This window comes from Clarias gariepinus, chromosome 9, assembly GCF_024256425.1.
Source record: "Clarias gariepinus isolate MV-2021 ecotype Netherlands chromosome 9, CGAR_prim_01v2, whole genome shotgun sequence".
Classification (NCBI taxonomy): Eukaryota; Metazoa; Chordata; class Actinopteri; order Siluriformes; family Clariidae; genus Clarias; species Clarias gariepinus.
In genome coordinates this window covers 16,947,074-16,967,411 of record NC_071108.1, presented here as the reverse complement: position 1 = coordinate 16,967,411, position 20,338 = coordinate 16,947,074, and the positions used below count along the sequence as shown (strand labels likewise).

At 37.8% G+C, this 20,338-nt stretch overlaps 1 protein-coding gene across 4 annotated transcripts in view; it reads right to left on the bottom strand.

Annotated features, from left to right (window-relative positions):
- Positions 1 to 20,338, bottom strand: part of aopep (aminopeptidase O (putative)) — an 81,616-nt gene that overhangs the window by 45,738 nt on the left and 15,540 nt on the right. For all 4 annotated transcript variants that reach the window (XM_053503571.1, XM_053503573.1, XM_053503574.1 and 1 more), the window contains exons 6-9: positions 10,633 to 10,822; positions 9,504 to 9,616; positions 357 to 459; positions 44 to 151 (exon numbers count right to left, since the gene is read on the bottom strand). In XM_053503571.1, the coding sequence (XP_053359546.1) occupies positions 44 to 151; positions 357 to 459; positions 9,504 to 9,616; positions 10,633 to 10,822 (514 nt within the window). The remainder of the gene's footprint in view (positions 1 to 43; positions 152 to 356; positions 460 to 9,503; positions 9,617 to 10,632; positions 10,823 to 20,338) is intronic.

The window sequence follows — 20,338 nt, the reverse complement described above, 5'->3', positions numbered from 1 at the left end:
GCTTCCTTTGATTGTAGGCTTCCGTGTGTGGACAGATCAGTACCTGAGACAGGATAAGCTGGCCGTGGAATCTTCTCACGAAAAGTCTGAAGAAGCTCAAGAAGTCCTCCTCGCTCACTTTACCAGCCAGGAACATCAAGAGAAAGTAACCCTTAAGAGATGAACGATCAAGATAGAACAAGTCAAGTTTAAATTAGTACAAAGCTCAAAACCAAAGTCCAAATATCTACAACCAACAACAACTGTACAGTGGATCCACACTGACTAAACCTATCATAGCTTAAGTCTAGCACAGTGCCTGATATTTTGCACACTCCAAAGGCCTTAAGGTATTCAGCTCCTCTCAGTAGACTTACTTTGAGGTAGTGCACTTGCATGAATGGTTTTCCCGGGTTAAGGGCATGCTTCACGACGGAGGCTCCAGACTCGCTGACCTCTCCTGTAGTGTCCTTATTGGGCCTGCAAAGCACGTAGGTCCAGCACATTTAGCAGACTGACAACTGTTAGAGATAAACTGCTGCATTGCCTGTGGTCTGAGTGGGGTTACCCTGACAGCAGTAGGCATTAAAACTCACTTTAAAGCCCAGTAAATGCCCCTGATATGCATGCATTTGCAAAATGATTGCAGGTCGAAGTAGCGCTTACTGGAGGCAGACTCACGAGCGCAGGATTACCAGACAAAGAAAGCTTACTGACAATTCCAAATAAGAAAACAGAATACAAGACATTGAGCACTAGCTATTGATTATTAAGTTAATAGCTTTACACAAGGTTCTTTTGTATAAAAAGCTTCCTGTTTGATTCATATGAAAGCCTGGCAGGAGCCATGAAACAAGATCACATATAATATATGAACTACACAACAGTGGACAATGCAGCCCCAGTGAGCTCTGCAATGTTTTTTGCTGCCTGAATGTGCCCTCAGAGCTAATGACTGATAGAGTGTTTCCTTCCTGAGCAGACACTGGCAAATAAACAATGGTTGGAGCAGCGGCCATGGCTGCATGTGTGATCATTACCCCAGTTTAAAAAGCATCGATCGACATCAGGAGATTAACCGAGCTCGACTATAAAGAGGATCCTGCAATGCCGGCCCTGCAGGATCAATACACAGGCGCCGCTTGCCTGGGTCACGCTACTTTCTTACAAATCATCTTTTTTTTTTTTTTTTTCTTGTTTTCATGGACGAGGGTGGAGGCAGCACTAAAAAGACCAGAATGCATTTGGTTTTCTGCCATTGTCAAGCCAATGCACTGGGGTATTCGTTTAAACAAAGACACCTCAACTCTTTGGCTATCAGCACCATCTGGGGAAGCCTGAGGTATGTACCGTACATTCGTGTTATTCAGAGAGTCAATGGAAATGTTGTTGCAAGCAAATCAGTAAAGAACATTTTGTAACATCCCTCTAGTGAGTTGATCCTTCTGATAAGTGGCATGTCAAAACACATTTAAATTACACTGAAGATTTGATTAAAGAAATGCATTTTAAGGATATAATTATACTAGATAATATTGTAATCTTCTCCCAAGTACCATGCTCATCAACATGATTGGCACAGTTAATAAATACTATGGCAACGATGTTGCATATAGCAAGGAAGACCAAAAAATTATTTCTAGTTGTTTAAACTGTTGAACTACGTTTCCTAGCCCACTAAACAACTTACACACCATATACAGATTATACAGCATGGTAGCTTATTAGACCTGATTAACCTGACTGGCAGTCATTTTGGTAGCTAGCTACCCAATTAACCAACAACTACAATATTTTGCTCAAAAATATCTTGAGCAATCTTGTTATCACACCTGTTTTAAAACAAGCTGACCTTGACACCAACAGCGTCACTTGGGATGCCAGTTCTTCCTGGTTTTAAATTGTATGACAGAAATACCCTTGTATTATACTTCAGATATAAACAAAGTTTTTTTTTAATAGTCTATTTCAGACAGTGACCCTGATACTGTTCTGATCAGTTCATCATCTGGTTACAACGATAATTTAATATAATTTAATATAATTTAATATACAGTATGTATCGAAAAGAATACCTTTAAAATAATCACATTTTGATGCTTTGCAGCCTGAAATGAAGACAGATAAAGATTTGTTCTAATCCAGCTATATTTACTGTAACTGCAACTTTTAACATCCAGGTGAAAGATATTGATTCTTTTCTATACCTACTGTAAATCCTACAAACATTTAACTACTTGTTTTGGAGATATCGCTCAAAAAAAATTTGGGGTCAAAAACAAAAAAGTCCACAGAGATGGACCAAATGCAAAAAATGTAAAAGACAGAAAATAGGTCATGAGTTCCTGAACACGCATGAGTAAGTAACATCTCTATATGAGGCAAACAGAAGAGTCATAAGAGTAAACTTAATGGCACACGCACTCTTAAATTACAGTCACATACATCACATTGTCATGCCCTTTCACAAATGTTTTATTGATCAATAATAGCTAAAATAACTAAAATAACAGTTACTAGAATTATAATCTTTATTTATTTAATTATTCGTCTCTTTAAAGGGCTCTGAGATTTGGAGCCATGCCTGGTATGTGGGAGTTCACATTTCCGTAGCAGCCAAGAATTCCTTCTATCTTTGCAGGTACAGATCTGCTGAGGTGAGGGAAATACAGTATGGCAGGTTAAAACACTTTGCATGTCTGTGAGACCTCTTTCTAAAGATTGAGAACCTGCACTGGTCATTCTCCCTTTCTCTTTAATAAGTAGTCTTATTCTAAAGTAACGCAAAGGTAGGCACAACCTTATTATTAACTGACTAGGTTGTTCAAATTGTACATGTTGGTAGTGTAATTCCTTCTCTGTACAAACTTATTACTTAATATAGTCTCCATCACAAGCGATGCATTTGTGCCATTACTGAACCAAACTCCCAAATGTTATTAGAAATTCCCTTTTGTCGCAGTTGATGGTCTCCCATCTTTATCCATCTGTGCACACTGCTTGTCAATCATGTCATCTCCATAAACATTCTGTAGCCTTAGACCACAGTTTATCAAAGGATGATGATTCAGAAGTTTTGTTTAAAGAAGGGAGACATGCATCGCTTATGATGGAGACTACTTTGAGTAATATGTTTGTATAAAGGAAGAGTTACACTACCAACATTTTGAACAATTTGAACAACCTGTACGTGAGTTAATAACAAAAGTTATGCCCTTTTGCATTACTTTCAATACAACCCTCAAACTTATTCACACTGATTCTGTCTCTTCTGTTATCTCTGATGAGCATTTTTTTGTTGCAAAAAGCACTTTCCATTTTTTCTAGCCTCTTAGTATAAAGAAGAAAGAGATTGTAAAGGAAGACTGGCATCAACTAACATTCAACTCAGCAGCCATGAGATGTCTGGGGGAATGTCGACACTAGAACACTAGTGTTACCAGAGCAAAACAATCAGAAAGAGTGTGTTCTTTCCACCAGAGACAGCAAATCCTTCAGCCATCACAAATAATAAAAACCTTTACAACTGAAAGCTGTGTAATGATAAAGAAGGAAAACTGGTTGTACAGACAGTTCGCGCACTTAGTTTGACTCGGTACCAGAGTTAGAGTATTTTTATTACCCCGTATCCTTTCATTTGGATAAATTGGGTTAAAATTTTTAACATTCTCAAATAAACTAATGGTTTTCATGTGATTAAAATTAATTATGTTATCTACTGTAACAGGTTCGACCCTAAGTGCACAAGCAAGAGGGATGACTGTACCTTTAAGAAATTTAAGAACAAGGGAGAGTTTCACAAGGAGTGGAGCGAGGCTGGAGTCAGTGCCTGAAGAGCCACCACATACAGTAGACATCTTAAGGAAACGCGCTACAACTGTTGTATTCCTACTGTAGTATCTAGCCACTCTTAACCCAAAGACAACGTTAAAAGAGTCTCACCAGAAAAAGAACTGCACTTTTGCTTAGTGGTCCAAAGTTGCTTTTTTTAATTATTTTTTTTTATAGGAAAGTAAATATTGCATTTTATTTGGAAATCAAGCTTTGAGAGCCCGGAGGAAGTGTGGACAGGCACATTCAGTAATGATTTGGAGTGCCATGTCATCTTCTGGGTTTGGTCTACCTTGTTTCACCAAGTTCAAAGTCAATGCAGGCATCTACCAGGAGATTATAAAGCACTTGAGGCTTCTGTCTGCTGACAAGCTTTATGGAGATGCTGATTTCCTTTTCCAGCAGGAGTTGGCACCAGTACATAGTGGTAAAACTACCTCTATCTGACCATGATATCACAGCGCCTGATTGGCCAGCCATTTCACCTGACCCGAACCCCATTGACAATCTGTGGAGTATTGTAAAGAGGAAGATGAGTTAATGATTTTCCATTACTCACCTAAAAGGACGATGTGCCAGCTTCAAACATATTTGTTAATATTGTTAGTTTGGATGACATTTTTGGATGTGATGCTGCATGCTTAAGGCCTGACGGTGGCAGCTCAGTACTCTCACTGCACATCATTATACTGCACATTTTACAATCATGCATAGTTTTCTTCCTGATATTCCTTTATTAAAAGCAGTTAAGCTTTTCTGAATGTCTTACAATATGGTGTGGATTATCCTTCATTACCTGAAAAATACAGACAAATGTAAAATCCTCAAAGCAAAGTATATTTTTAAATATTTGCAATTAAATTCTATACAGAGACTAGGGGTTACTCCAGATTCTGTTCAGATATGATGTAAACATTTGTCTTTGAGATCTGATCACACTTGGCACTTTAATGTGAGTTGAATAATTACTCTGTAACCTCCAGTTAATATACTTCATGAATATTGTTGACTAAGCACTTCTTTACTACTGTATATAACAGTTCTTAGTTTTTAAGAATTTATTGTACTTGATAATGTAATTATTTAATGGATATAGTTCAGTTTTTTTTACAAGACAATTTTCTTTTGGCCAGGTAATTTTACAGTATATATCTGTACAGTAGTAGTACAGTTGACTAATTCCTAAATTCCCAAAGACATTGAGTAAACAGTATTGTGTACCTCATGTACAGAGGAAATAGTATGTCGGGACCATAATGGCTGTAATAAATGCTTAAGGATAAAATAAAAGATATTCCTGGTGGATTTATGTTGTAGAAAGAATCTTATAATACACCTGGACAGCCACTGGTATTTCAGTTTGTCCCCTCTACTGTAGCTTTGATTCTGGCACTAAATGTGGTGGACAATTAATGTGTGAGAATAATTCCTCATGCTTCCAAAACCCCTTTTCCACAACGTGAGTCGTGCAATACTGTATGCCCAAAAATAATGGGATGACCTGGTCATTCAGTACATTCATGTACGGACCTGACTCCATAACGTTGCTGGGCCTTGACCTGAACAACTGAAGCAACCCCAGATCACAACACTGCTTCCAGAAGCTTATACTGTATAGTGGACACTATGCATGATGGGTGCATGTGCAAATCATGTGCAGGACCATGCATGATAGTTTAGCAGTGCTACGTTCAATAACAAGGGCACTCAAAAACATGTGGCATTTCATCAGACCGTCCAATTGCCACAAATTCTTGAAAATTTTGCAAACCTTCTTTTTTTTAAATGCAGCCTTGCTGTTACTGTACTTTTTTTTTTAGCTGTCCTCAGTGAATGTCCTTGGATGCTCATTAAATTTAACATTTAATTTGGCAGTGTGCAGTTTATTAATGACATTAGGCAATTAAATTAGACATTTAATTTTTCCTTTTTTAATCTCCAGGTTTCAAAACTCTTCCAGTGCCGTGCTAACTTACATGTGTGACATAGCTAGGACTTTTTCTCACTCTCTGCCCGTCAAACGCAGCCTTTTCTACATCAGACGTCACAGATACAAAGTTGGCCATCAAAAGATTACATGTATTCAGTCATCATCAGATAATGCAAGCAAAGCAGACTGAGTTTGTTTACATATCTTTGAACCATATCTTTGGTACATTCACATTTTAAACGAGACACACCAGAGTTCATTTGGAAGCAGACCCAAGACTTTCTAAAGGGTCTCGGTGTGTTTACTTGATGCACACCGAGGGTTAGATATCAGCGTTCACACTTGTTCCAGTCAACTGCACTAATAGAACCGCACCAGAGTTCATTTTAATTGATTCAAACATGTTAAGTGTAAACAGTCTTGTACTGTATGGCTACATCGGGAGCATGCTGGAACATTGCCTTAAAAATCATTCAGTTAGTCAGAGTCAGTCATTTGCATAAAATCAGGTTTGAGATATTCAGACTATGTTAGTAGAAGTCAACTTTTTTAAATTGGTCCTCTCAAAGAACCTCTCAAAAACCAAAAAAGTAAGAAGTCTGAACATTTAATCCCAGGGATTAAAGTCTGCTGAGCGAAAGGGCTGATTCAGACATGTTTCATGCTGGAATTCATGTGTAGGTGTGCTTCTGAATACACACACACACACACACACACACACACACACACACACACACACACACACACACAGTACACTCAGACTACAAAGTACAGCACTTTTCATCTAAAATCATTTTTCCATGCTCAGATGCCATATCAGATATTGTATAATAAATGCATGGATACATTCTCAATTATTCAGCTGGAAAATATGTTAACAGGAATTTCACAATTAAAAAGAATCTACAGTATTGCTACTGTAAATTGTGGAGAGAAACCTGTATTTTCCAGATCTTGTTATTTTTAAAGTTATTTAATTTTATGAAATAACAGTTCAACAGTCCTACTGTAACAAACAGTATGTATGGAAACATGACTTTAGTTTAAGGACAGTAAAATTATTTATACTGGCAGGCATATTCACTAGTATGTAAATGATGCTTATTTGTAATGCTTCTACATAATAATTTCAACTGCAAATGAACCATCAGCATTTCAATTCAATAAACTCTCTTACATGTAAAGACAAAAACACTCTCTCATTCTCTATACCGCTTTCCTGTACAGGGTGGCGGGGGGCCTGGAATCTATCCCCGAGGTCTCAGGGCACAAGATGGGGTACACCCTATACTGCATATCTTTGGGAATTTTGAACAAAACTGAGTCTTCAGAGAAAACCCACCAAGCATGGGAGAACATGCAAACCCGAACTGGGTTGACCCTGGAGGTGCGAGGCCACAGTTCCAACCATTACGCCACAATGCCACAAACAAGAAAACAGACTTCATAATCCTTACAGGAGTCCATGTATTTTTACAAATGACGATCATGATGTTACAATGAACAGCGGCTTGTGACCACAGGTATTGGTGGTGCAGGATAACAATTACAACATGGCCTCCAACTAAATCAAGTCCAGACGTATCACACTATGCTGGGGGCACCTGTATAATATTTCTTTTTAAAGTAACCTTGAACTTGAAAAGTGCACACACCCATTTTTGTAAAGGAAAATGATTAAAAGTCATGTCAGATCTTCTTTATCTTTAATATGATATACTGGAGCACCCAATCACTCAAGTGTAAAGTAATCATTTAAATTATTCTATTTTCAGGGCAAAAAAGGGGAAATTTGGATTTGCATGAATGTAGAAGTGTGTACATATTTGAATAGATCTGGGCTCTGTCTGGGCCTTTCCAAAAGAAATGTAGATCATCATCTATTGCAGCCATTTCTCTTTGACTTGGATTCATGCTTTTAAATGTTATCATGTTAGAAAGTGCATTTTTAACTTCACCTTCAACTGCCTAACAGAGACCTTTAGGTTTGGTGCCAAAATAGACTGGTGTTTAAGGCTATCCATGATTCCCTCTATTCCTCTAGCTGAAGAGAGGCGGCTCCAACACATGATACTGCCGTCACCATGTTTTACTAGGGTTATGGTGCCACCCAAACTTCTGACTTCTGCCCCGAGTCTAATCAGACCATAACACTTTTTTCCATGGTTTGAGCTAAATCTATATATTTATATGGCAGAATTGAAGTGGGCTCGGATATATTTTTTTTCATAAGAATAAACTTCTCAGACAGGTGAAGAATATGAAAGCTTATCATCACCTACAGGGGGATCATTACTTGATATTCCTGTAACACATTTAAGGATACCATAGCTCTGTCCCTGATATCTTTTTGTCCATTTTAAAGTAATGTCCTGTTATTTGTTTGTGACTGTGATGCCCCATTATCTACATTTTGCAGGAGATTGCCTTTGCAGGCAATCTGTTATAGCAAAATTCTTTTGTACTACTTCTCTATCTGCAAGCCATAGCTTTAGCCATTGAATGAAATCAAGACGTGGTCAAGAAAATTGCACAGAAGCAGCTGATTTTTATGTGTGGCTAATTAGAATCATGGCAGGTGTACTGTAGGATAATTACTTAAAAATGAATTTAAAGGGGATATGAATATGTGTTGAATTTTATATCCACTCTGCATACAGTTTTAGACATACCATATGTCGAACACAATACATACTGTATGTTTCCGGTCACCAGTCTCACAATGTGCGAGACGCATACAGTAGTGCTAATATCATCAACATCATGGTTGCCAGATTTCCAGCCCAATTACTGAACCCATCTCAACAAACACAAAAATTGTCTGAAAAAAATTAAAATCACCCACTAGGACACATGCACATGTTTTTCACGGACCGTGTGTGTGAAACAAGGTATTTATAGTGCAATACAATTCTACAATTGCACTTAAAATAGATTTAATTCTGATTTTTTCCTATTTAAAAACAGAACTTGGAGGAGTATTTATAAACTATCCTATTCAGACAAAAAAATTAACCATCATATCATCATGTCGAGCAACAAAGGGGCAATGTGATTTCAGTCCCAACTGCCCTACAGTATATTAGTGTTTATTATAGTTCTTTTTACCTCTAGGTGCAATAATAACTCAATGGAGCTAAATGGAGCAGTGAGCATGACTTCCTGTAATTATGTGACATCTAGCAAGGTTAGCAAATCAATCGAATATTGGCTAGTACTGTAACTGTAGAATAGCAACATGTTTTAAAATTGTTGATCATTCAAACAATGTAGGAAGTGTTTTATCGAATTTGAATTAGTTGAAAAACAGATAAGGGCTACGCTAAAATAAACTAAATTTGCAAATATCATTAATGAATTTTTAGGTCATATTCTAGGTTGGCACAGTGTCGCCTACAGGGTCCGGGTTCGATTCCTGGCCAGGCTTGATTCCAGTCGCTGTGTGCATGGAGTTTGCATGTTCTCCCCAGTGTTTGGTGGGTTTCCTCCGGTTTCCTCCCATAGTCCAAAGACCTACAGGTAAGGCTAAATGGCGTTCTTAAATTGCCCTTAGTGTGTAAATGTGTGTGTATATGTGTGTGTGTGCCCTGTGACAGATTAGCACCCTGTCCCTGGTGTACCCCACCTTGTGCCCTAAGTCTCCTGCAATAGGCTCCAGTCCCCCCACGTCCCTAAATACAGGATAAAGCGGTATAGATTATGAGTAAATGAGTGATATACTAGACAGTAAATGAAGGTGAGGGGAAAAAGTGACTTGTCACACCTAAGGACCTGCAGCTCCTCTTCTGAGTTCTCGATCTCATCCTTCAGTCTTCTCCAGCGTAGCAGAGCCTTCAGCTGTTTCTGCTCCTCATTCTCAGAGCTGCCTACTTGGGACTGTGTTAGAAAAGCAAGAAAAATAATGGGATTTTTGTCAGACAGGCTAAACCGAAATTAATTCTAAAGCTCATTGCTTTAAAGTCACTCATGCGGCCTATAATAGAAGCACAAACTGAGAAGAGAGAGAATAACATGCTATATACAGTGCAAATCTGTGCAGTTGTCTGGAGCTGACTTCATTGTGTGCACTACAAGCGTTCTATATATTTGACGCCATAATTATATATATTTTGGGCAAATGTTTGTGTCTACTTTTTTAGTCAAAAGATGTCATTTTTAAGAAAGTTTTTCTAAACTTTTGTCAAAGAATGAAACAGTGTTTATGAACCGGAAAGAATGAGTGCAACTTCACTTAAAGGGATAGTTCGGGTTTTTTCAAGTACGTTTTAAATCAAATTTGAGGTGCCTTTAAGTTTGTTACAATAAGTCTTGGTCGTTATAGTTCGTCCTGCTCTGCACACAGACCGTGAAGTCTGTGACCCGGAATGCTAGTAAGTAATCGGGGCCAAATTCCTCATCCCTCTTTAGTGACAAAATGCATTCCAAAGTTAAGCTGAGCATCACATGAAGCTTCCGTAGTCCCACTGAGCTCAATCGAGTTGTATCTTTTAACATTATGGCATATTTATACAAATTAACCTATTTTCTTTCCCCGGAAATAGCCATAGAGCTAGTGAAACTTGGCTCTGATTACTTAAATTGCACTTCGCCTCTGGGTCACAAAATGTACAGTCGATGTGCAGAGCAGGGAAATTTATAATGCCCAAGACCTATTGTAATGTTCTTACATGAACCTCAAATTTGATTTCGAACAGACTTGAAAAACCTAATTATCCCTGTAATTGCGTCTGAATTGCAAACCCAATTTTTTTTGTGCCCTTGTGCTGTGGCATGTACTGTAAATATCAGGACCGATCAAAAAATTATAAACAAGAAAAGACGATATCCAAAAAAAAAAAAAAAAAAGCTTAGTTATGCTGAACCTGCTGTTGGTTTTGCAGTAGTTTAGATACCTGCTGGATTTTGGCCCAGAACACATCTTCTAGGAATGTAGCAAATCCTTCACTGATCCACTCCTCTGTCCAGTCCCGTGCCCCGATGGCCAAACCAAACCAGGAGTGAGCAATCTCATGGCACAACCTTGTCCCACAAAGGATTTTGTTACCTTCTAAAACACTCTGGGACAGGAAGATGATATGTGGGCTGAAAAAAAAAAACAGTAATTTGTGGTCAACACACCTTTTATGTTTTGGGCACTATAAACAGGTGGGTATGATGTCATACTGGCGAATTCTTTAGTTATTCTGCAAACTCCCAGGTCTAAGACATCAGTTATCCAACCAATTTTCTCAGGCACTTAATGTTAATATTTAGGCATTTGGCAGACACCCTTATCCAGAGCGACTTACTGTACATTTTTATCTCATTATACATCTGAGCAGTTGAGGGTTAAGGGCCTAGCTCAAGGGCCCAACAGGGACAACTTGGTGGCTGTAGCATTTAAACTGGGACCTTACGAAACATAGTCCAATGCTTTAACCACAGAGCACTAAGCGTTTTTAAAAGAGAGGCCCACCAATCAGAGATGGCAAGAGTTTGGAGCACTTGACTGTCAATCAATTCAAAAAAACCACTAGGTCTACTGCTTCTGTTCAATAGGAGGCGATGTTGCAGATTTAAGGTGATTTGTCAAGCATTTTGTAAAAAAGAAGAAAAAGCAAAAACAACCCAACAAAATTCAATTGAAATAATTTGGGGCAAAGTGGGGTTTTTTTTGTGTTGTTTTTTGGACATGTTCCAGGAAAACCGCTTTTCTATAGACATGCAGGCTGCCCAGTCCACCTGTCATGTAGTGGAATTAGGTATTTGGAACAGGACAATCAGCTGTGTGAGTTACAGTATATTAATGCCCACCAGTTTAATGTCAATTTTAGTAATGTGACATGAGTTTATGATCAGGGGTGACAGTTTAGACAAGCAGAGAAAGGTGGGGCTGGACAAAGCTAAAGTTAGTAGATTTTTAATTCTTATGTTAGCACTAGCTTAATTTTTAAAAGCACCATACCGATTATTCTAAATTATTCTATAATTTTTATGACGATGTACAGGTTTTTTTTTTTTTCGGGATATGTACTACTAAGAAACCAACTGTTGCATCTTTAAAGCTTTTGCACTGAAACAAACTCTTCCTGATATGGGAACTGATTTTTTGATCCAGCCCCAAGATCAACTCGGATCCAATTTTGGCAAGTTTATACACAGTGGCCACCCCAAATCCACATAAATGCGCTGAATTTTTCCTCTCTCGATCAGCCTATCATTAAAGAGGAGAGCCACAGAGTTCAAAAGATGCCTGTGGATTTTGGAGAAGCCTTCTGGACCGCACCCTTCTTTCTTCAGCCTTCTGCATGTGCTAATATAGCTAAATTAAAGGACGTACATACTGAAACACTTCTTAGGCTGGTCAATAGTTTTAACCTCAAATACGACTTGGTAAGACACAGGGAAACAAAACGATTTGCGTGTTGAACACCAAAACAAAAAGGTAGCATGAATACTTCAGGAAGTTGGAGTTTCAGGTGATTATACAAGCTTGAAATCAGGACACTGAGCAATATAAAAAGATGAAAAAAGAAAAAAGCAGATGACTGATTGCGTTCTCTCTGAGTATTACTTTGGACGACCTTTTCAGCTGGGCTTCTAGTGTGTTCACCTTACAGCTGTACTTTATCAAAACACTACTCCAAACGTCACTTTGGCAAGCAAGAGAAACAACACCCATTTCTTTTGTGTCCTCCGGTCTTGGCTTGCCCACATAATGGTTTTCAAATGTAACACGCAGTCAGTGGCTACACAGCACTTCTATTCAAATCACCAGCGCTTTATTATTTAGACTGGTAAAACCACCCAAGAACTTTCCACACTCCCTCTTTTTCAGTAGCAGAATATATTCATATAGCTTTGGTCCCAAGCGATTTCTTTCCGCTCTACTGCACACAATGGCCTCGGCGAACCGGAGGAAATCTGTACAAAACACTGAGCCTGACTCGCAGCACAACGTGGCACTCATACCTTCCATTCAGACTGTTATGAATGTTTGAAATCTGCAAGCTAGTACTGTTAAGGAAGTTTAAACTGTTATTCTAAACACAGTCCACTTCCCCTGATGGCCTAAAGGGAAATACTGTGTAGAGTATAGTAGGAGAAGCAGAAGGCAGACTCTGGCTAAAATCCAACAGCAGAACATCTCACCTGGTCTGATCCTTGCAGATGCTGTGGTGATTATCCGAGAAAAATAAATAAATAAATAAATAAATAAATAAATATATATATATATATATACACACTGTATATAAACCCACATAATTTGAATCACAAAATCCTAACAGCAGCTACTTGTGTATCTGAAAACTAAACCTTCACTGATTCATAAACACTCTGAGGAGGATCAGGCCTATAATTTACTGTAGCACCTCCAATCAAAATCAAGACTGATATTCTTCTGCAGTGAACAGGGCATGAGTTAGACCCAACCTGTTTTGATTACATGTAGGGAACATATCCTGTTGCCTGAACAGCAGGCATTACAATCTTTTTTTTTTAATCAGAGACACAAATTAAATTCAGATTTATGCACCACTTACTGTACTAGCTAACAGGGTGATGAGGAGGAAAAAACGACTTGTAAACGTAAGAATTATACTGGATGTTCTGTGTGGGAAACCTTAAAATTTCTTCAAATGTAAACATTGAAGCCAAAACGGTAAAGACAGTGCTGTTTATTCTGCATATGGTATTTGTCTCTTGCGCTGTGAACTGCATACAGTCAACGTCAGGTTTTCAAATAGTCTTTGACTGACTGGACACGTCATTAAACATTTCTTTATATCTATATATAACAACCAAAATGAAAAACTAAATTCTAGTGGACAAAAGGGACATGTTTCAGCTGTGTTCACAAAGCCGAAGTTTGGAAAAAGAACAGTCAATGGAAGAAAAAAAAACGTCTGTTTTTGTCTGTGTTGCTACTGCCCTTTTGCATGAGACTTTCAATCTGCTGATTATGGGAATGAAACACGGTCTAAAAATGCTACTTTAATATAGTATGCCCATACACACACACAAACAAGTAAACGCAATACATTTAGTTTGACGGGAAAAGCAAACTTTTTTCATCTAGAGACAGAATAACATCATTATTTTTAGTAGGAGACTGACAGAACGTAAAGCCCAATGTCGATATATACTATTTCAAACCTGACAGTATCGGCCTCATGCCTTCCTCCCAACAGAAAACTGGTGCACAAACACAGAGCTGTCAAGAAGAGGTGGAAATTTGGACAGAACTAATTATATCTCATCTAAAATGATGTCCAACAGTTTATTCATTACCTTTTAGGTGCGTTACAAATATATTTCCTAACCGTTGAAAAACCTTCCCTTGGTTGTCAGTCAACGGACACTTTCTTACTGACACCATCCAGGGACAAAGTCACTCTGAGAATGTGCGGATAAAAAGGTTAACATTTGTTAAACATCACTTCAACTTGTGAGGACAACTTAACCCTGGATTAAGCAGCTGACGGAACCCATTCCGCTGGTGCCAAACTGTGCTACACATAAAAGGGACACATTTAAAAGCAAAGAGCTACAGATATAAATGACTGCAATCACTTAGACTATTTGTCTGAGCTTTACTTTTTTTAACTTAAGCATTTAACATTTAATCATCACACCTGTGGACGAACATGAAAAATACCTGTCAAGTACATATTATGTCATAGAAGTCATTGTTCATTGCTCTTAAGTTATTTATCATCAAACATAGCAATAAAAAAGTGCTTCAGGCTAATACAAAGTGTCATGCATTTCTTCAGACATCAACATAGGACACAGGTCACGAACAAACTCATGCTAGCACATGCTCAATAGCACACCTGCAGTGAGACAAAGAAGCAGGCCTGCACTTTCCTCACCCACCTGCCTTCCTGTCAGTGGATTAACCCATTCAAAGGAACGTACACCCTGAACCACCTTAAACTCTTTTTTTCTCTCTTTAAATCATTTGTGATGCGTTTAGCGAAGCTAATTTGTTTTTATTATTCTTGTGAAGTTAGCATTGCATGGAGAGATTACTAGCACATTTAATTCACACTGGAATTTAACAAGAAGAAAAAAACAAAAAAAACAATCAATCATCTTAAACATAATGAATAATGAACATGTTTTCCTGTCAGCTCCAGGAAAAAAAGCAAAAGGTTTTTTACACTCATTCATGTTGTTTTTTTTCCAACATTTCAAAACCATTTTGTTATGTTTCACACCCACCAATTAATTTAAATCTCTCATCATTCTACACACAGTACTTTAAAATAATAAGAAGAGAGAAAAATAATATCAAATTCACTCAAGTGTATAGACCCCTTGTTATGAAACATGCAATTGAGCGCTGGTGCATCCTTGAGATAATTGTGGTCCATCTGTGCCTAATTTAATTAACTGGACATATTTAGAAAAGGCTCACACCTGTCTATACTGTATAAAGTCTCATAGTAGAAGGTGTATGTCAGAGAGAGAATAAATCCCTGAGGTTGAGAGAATTATCTGTGAGACAAGGTTGTATCAAGACACAGATCTAGGGAAGGATACAAGAAAAATTCTGGCGCATTAAATGTGTACAAGAGCACGGTAGCCTCTATCATTCTCAAATGGAAAAGACTGTGAACAACCAATATTCTTCTTACATTTGGCCACCCAATCAAACTGAGTTATCAGGGGTGAATGGCCTTGGGCAGACAGGCAACCAAGAACGCAAGGGTCACTATATATGACATCCCAAGTAATCTTGTGGACAAGAAAGAGACTTACAGAAGGACAACCATCACTTGAGCACTCCACCAATCAGGTCTATATAGTTCGAGCGGCCAGCCAGAAGCCATTCCACAAAGAGCATACAACAGCCTGCTGGGAGTTTCCCAAAAAGCTCCCGAATTCCTTTCAGACAAGAAGAAACAAAATCCTCGATCTGAAGACACAATTCCTCATGTGTCGAGAAAATCAGTTACCTCACCTCACCTTACATCACCTCATTAAAATCAAACATGGTGGTGGAAGCATCATGCTTTTGGGATGTTTTTCTGTGACTGGAAGATTAGTCAGTATAGAGTGAATATGATAGAGGCATGCAGAAAAATAAAGAGCTATCTGGGGTGAAATCATTCTCCAGAGTGCTTAGGCTTGGTTTTTTTTTTTCAACAAGACAATGACCCAAAGCGTCAGAGCAAGTAAAAATTTTTTTTTAAAAACAGCACAAGTCAATGAATGACTGACAGCACAACATGTCGATGAATGACCCAATCTCATTATAAAACAAATGTTAATTACAAAAATCAATATGCATAGTAAGCCATTCTTAGTGTCAGAATGATTTATTTTTTTATATATGAGCTTTATATGGAATAAAAGTGCAGGGAAATGTGCATTTTTATGTTGAGAGTGTGTCAGCACTAAGCTCTTCTAAGCACTCAGAACTAGTCTGACAGTCTTCTTTAAAAGGAGCCGCTTTCCATTCCCTCTCTGTGAGATCATATTTCAAGACAACGAGCAAAATTAAGAAAAAAAAAAGTTCTCTGACTTTTTGTACATGACTGGTACTTTGCAACTTCAGGTTCCTGCACTTCCTTGCAAGGATTTCTGAGAGAAAAACAGATTTTTTAACTCAATGAGTACAGTGTGCTTTTTTCGAGCAAGAAACAAGTACTAGAATAAAGAAGGCTTAAAAGTAAAGTAAAAAAAATAATAAAAGCTTGGATTAAAAGTTTGCAGCATCACATCATTATCAAATATTAGAGAATTGATTTGAAACAGTGGCAAGTAAACATTTAGTTGGCAGTTAGCAATGCAAGTTAAACAACCTCTTTTCATAAAGGTACATGGCTCTGGCAAACAGAAGAGATCAGATTTTGTTTAGTCTATTACTACAGCCTTTTGGTCCAAATATATTAAAACAGCGTGTCTGTATTGCAGCAATCATCCAGGGCTTATGACTATACAATTTGGTGGGGCAAGATGCCGTAAATAATAATGTAGCCTCAAACACAATTAAGTCATGAGGCTATAACGCTTGACTTGAGCTGTATACTACTATCTAGTGTTTTTTCGTGACAACATACATTAATCCTTTGTACTGTCTAGAAGCTTGTTTTGAATTAGGTTTTAAATGTGCGTGTGTTCAGCTGTGTTCAATACAGCAGGTATGTTTGCCAGGTTTCAGCCCAACATCTTAATAACCACACCAAAGACCCGAAACTAGCACAAAAAAAAAATTGGCATTGCAAAGAAGAGACACATTTTTCTTCTTTTTTTAAGCACGGTACACATGCTTTTCTGAAGTCCAAACACCATCAATCAAACGCATACTGTGTGCACTTAGGCCTGTGTCAGTAAAAATGCGTACGATTTAAATTCTCTAAAATAAAATCATGACACTAGGACACCTGTTTAGCAAGCTGGTATGAATTGTCCTGTGATTCCTACCCCAATGAGCCTTTAGTGTTTATTGCCGTAGTTCATTTTCTATGATATTAAATCGATGGTGCTAGACAGAGGAGCCAGCATTCTGTTCCAAGATCGTGTCCATCTTGGAAGGGAAGCAAATAAACAGGATTAAAGCTGTCTGAGAGCAACCTTTTTAAAAGTTCACTCAAAAGAGATAATTAAGCATTCCAATGGAACATAACATGTATGGAGTTGTGATTGATTACCATTTGGATGGCTAGTGTCCAACCCAAAATGAGCCCCTTCTAAACCATATGCAATATGCAAAAGCTTAACATCAAGATCTTGCAATAGTAACTTCATTCATATTTTGAAACTCGCACTACTGTGAATGTCTAAGGAAATGGATCACAATGTGTATCTTAGATCCCAGACACATAAGATCCCATTTTCACTTTGACTTAGCACTTATCATTTCTGATCCAATCACCAGGGGCACATTTTAATACTAGTCATGTGAAAAGTCACATTACACCATCTACTGTAAATATATACAACATTAGTTAACTCAATATCTGCACAATTATTTATACTCTTAACTCAATTGTGGATTTTATGTCACATACACAAACATGCACTGTATGATATGCAGTAAAATGTTTATACAACTCAAATTCTGGTAAAGTTGGGACGTTTTTTAAATTTGAATCAAATGAAAACAAAAAAAACAATATTTAATTCAATTCATAATAGCACATAAGAAATGTTAAAACTGGGAAATATCCACTTAATGAGCTCATTTCAAATTTGATGCTTGCTTCAGGTCTTAAAAAAGATGGGACAGAGGAAACAAAGGGCTGAAAAAGCAAGACATTTTAAAAGATTCAGCTGAGAGAACATCTACAGTAGCATCATGTCGGTAACATAATTAGCTCTGTGCGTAAGGGCCAAGGCTATCAGACCTTTGATGGATGCCCCTGGTCTTTGGGCCCTCAGACGACACTGCATTACTTATCGACATGATTGTTTCATTGACATTCCTAAATGGACCCAGGAATACTCCCAGAAACCACAATCCGCAGTGACGTCTACAGATGGCATCAAAAGCTCTATCGTTGTGAAAAGAAAGCCATATGTGAACATGGTCCAGAAGCACCGTCGTGTCCAGTGGGCCAAGGCTCATTTAAAATAGACTGTTTCAAAGTGGAAAAATGTTATGGTTGGACAAGTCCAATTTTGACTTTCATGCTCGAAATCACGACTGCTGTGTCCTCCATCTTAAACAGGAAGGAGACCTTTCAGCATGTTATCAGCGTTTAGTTTAAAAGGTAGCATTTCTAATGGTATGGGGGTGTAAGCCTCCTGTAAGCCATGGTAACTAAGAATTAGCAGTTCTCTGGGATTATTAAAATTCTTTGAATCTTGAATCACATATGTACATAAGGTATGGCCAGCTTGCATGTTTTGGAAGGCACTTTGAATAGAGGTTTTAAACAATGTCTATTTCAGGAAAGCCCTTTTGTATTTCAGCAGAAAAAGGCAAAAGCACATACTGCAGCTATGGTACATAAACCAGCATCGCTTCATAATAAGAAGAGTCCAGGTACTGAATTGGCCTGTCTGCAGTCCAGATCTTTCACCTATAGAGAACACTGGTACATAATTAAACAAAAAAATAATAATTTTAACAGCTGGAAACATATGTCGGCCAAGAATGGGATCAAATTCCAAAACTACAAGTCCAGAAACTCATAACCGCAATGTCCAGATGTCTTCAAACTGTTTTGAAAAGAAGAGGACATGCTAAATCATGGTAATCGTGCCCCTGTCCAAACTTTTTTGAGACCTGTAGCGAGCATCAAATTTTAAATGAGTTTAAACATTTGTTTTGTTCTATTGTGATTAAAATACTGGCTTATGTGATTTGAAAGTCTTTTAGTTTTCATTTTATTCAAATAATAAAAAATAAAAAAAAACTTTTTGGGAATTTGGGTTGTATGACCGTCTGTCACTTACTGTAAAATAGAAAGAAAATAATTGCACTAGAGAGTACAATTAAACTCAAAATAGAATTCTTCGATATGAATAAAGTTGAAAATGAACATATAGGCTAGAAATTAAAAAACTGTAAAAAAAAAATATATATATAATTAAAAAAAGAATTGTATAAACTATATAAGAAATTGAAAACTCTGAGATATAAAAATGTAAGAATACAGAAGTGTAAAAATATGTTTGACAGCATGATTAAAACATGAAGCATGAATACAGTGATACTGATGAGTTTAAGCAGTGGTGTGGTCATTTTCCAAATTGTAGCCTGTATTCAATCAGCCAAATGACACGTCCACCAATATTCAAATATGATTAAAACGTCTCATAATATATTAACACAAAAAATAAGTAAAAAATACAGTTGCTCTGGCTATGACCTGCAACCACTCTCCACCCTGTGAATTAATCAATAGTAAATGGAATAGTAATCCCAACTAAAGTTCACTGTTGCTCGACCAGTGAGGACTGAGGAGGATTTAGTGTTTCGACATCTTTGGCACTGCTGCTGTGGGTGCGTACAATTAATTAATGGCCTGATATCTTTGTGCAATGTTAGAATTTCTATCAGTTGTTGACACCGTACCAATAACAACGTTTTACTTCAACCAAGACATGGAATAAAATATAACAATAATGTCAATATTTCATTTTCTCCTGGATTTTATTGTGGAATTATAAAATATTTAGCTATAAGTAATTGGCTGCACAGTGGTGTAGTGGTTAGCACGGCCGCCTTGCACTTCCAGGGTCGGCTTCGATTGCCGGCCAGGCCCGATTCCCTTCTGTGGGTGCATGGAGTTCACATGTTCTCCCCCGTGCTTGGTGGGTTTCGTTTCGGGTTCTCCGGTTTCCCCCAACCTGCAGATTATGCTAATTGGTGGTCATAAATTCCCCATAGTGTGTATGTGTGTGTGTGCCCTGCGATGGATTGGCACCCTGTCCAGGGTGTACCCTGCCTCGTGCCTTAAGTCTCCTGGGATGAGCGAGTCTGAATAATTGTGTGGATAGTGTGGATTATCACTAAAGTTAGCTATCAAAGCCAAGTTACCTGAAAATTTAATTATCTAAATATTGACCCAGCGACCAACAAAGGTCGCTTTCACCTTGGTGCATTCTGATTACTGAGAGAGGCAGAAGGAGATGGAGAGAGAGAGTACGAGGATGTTG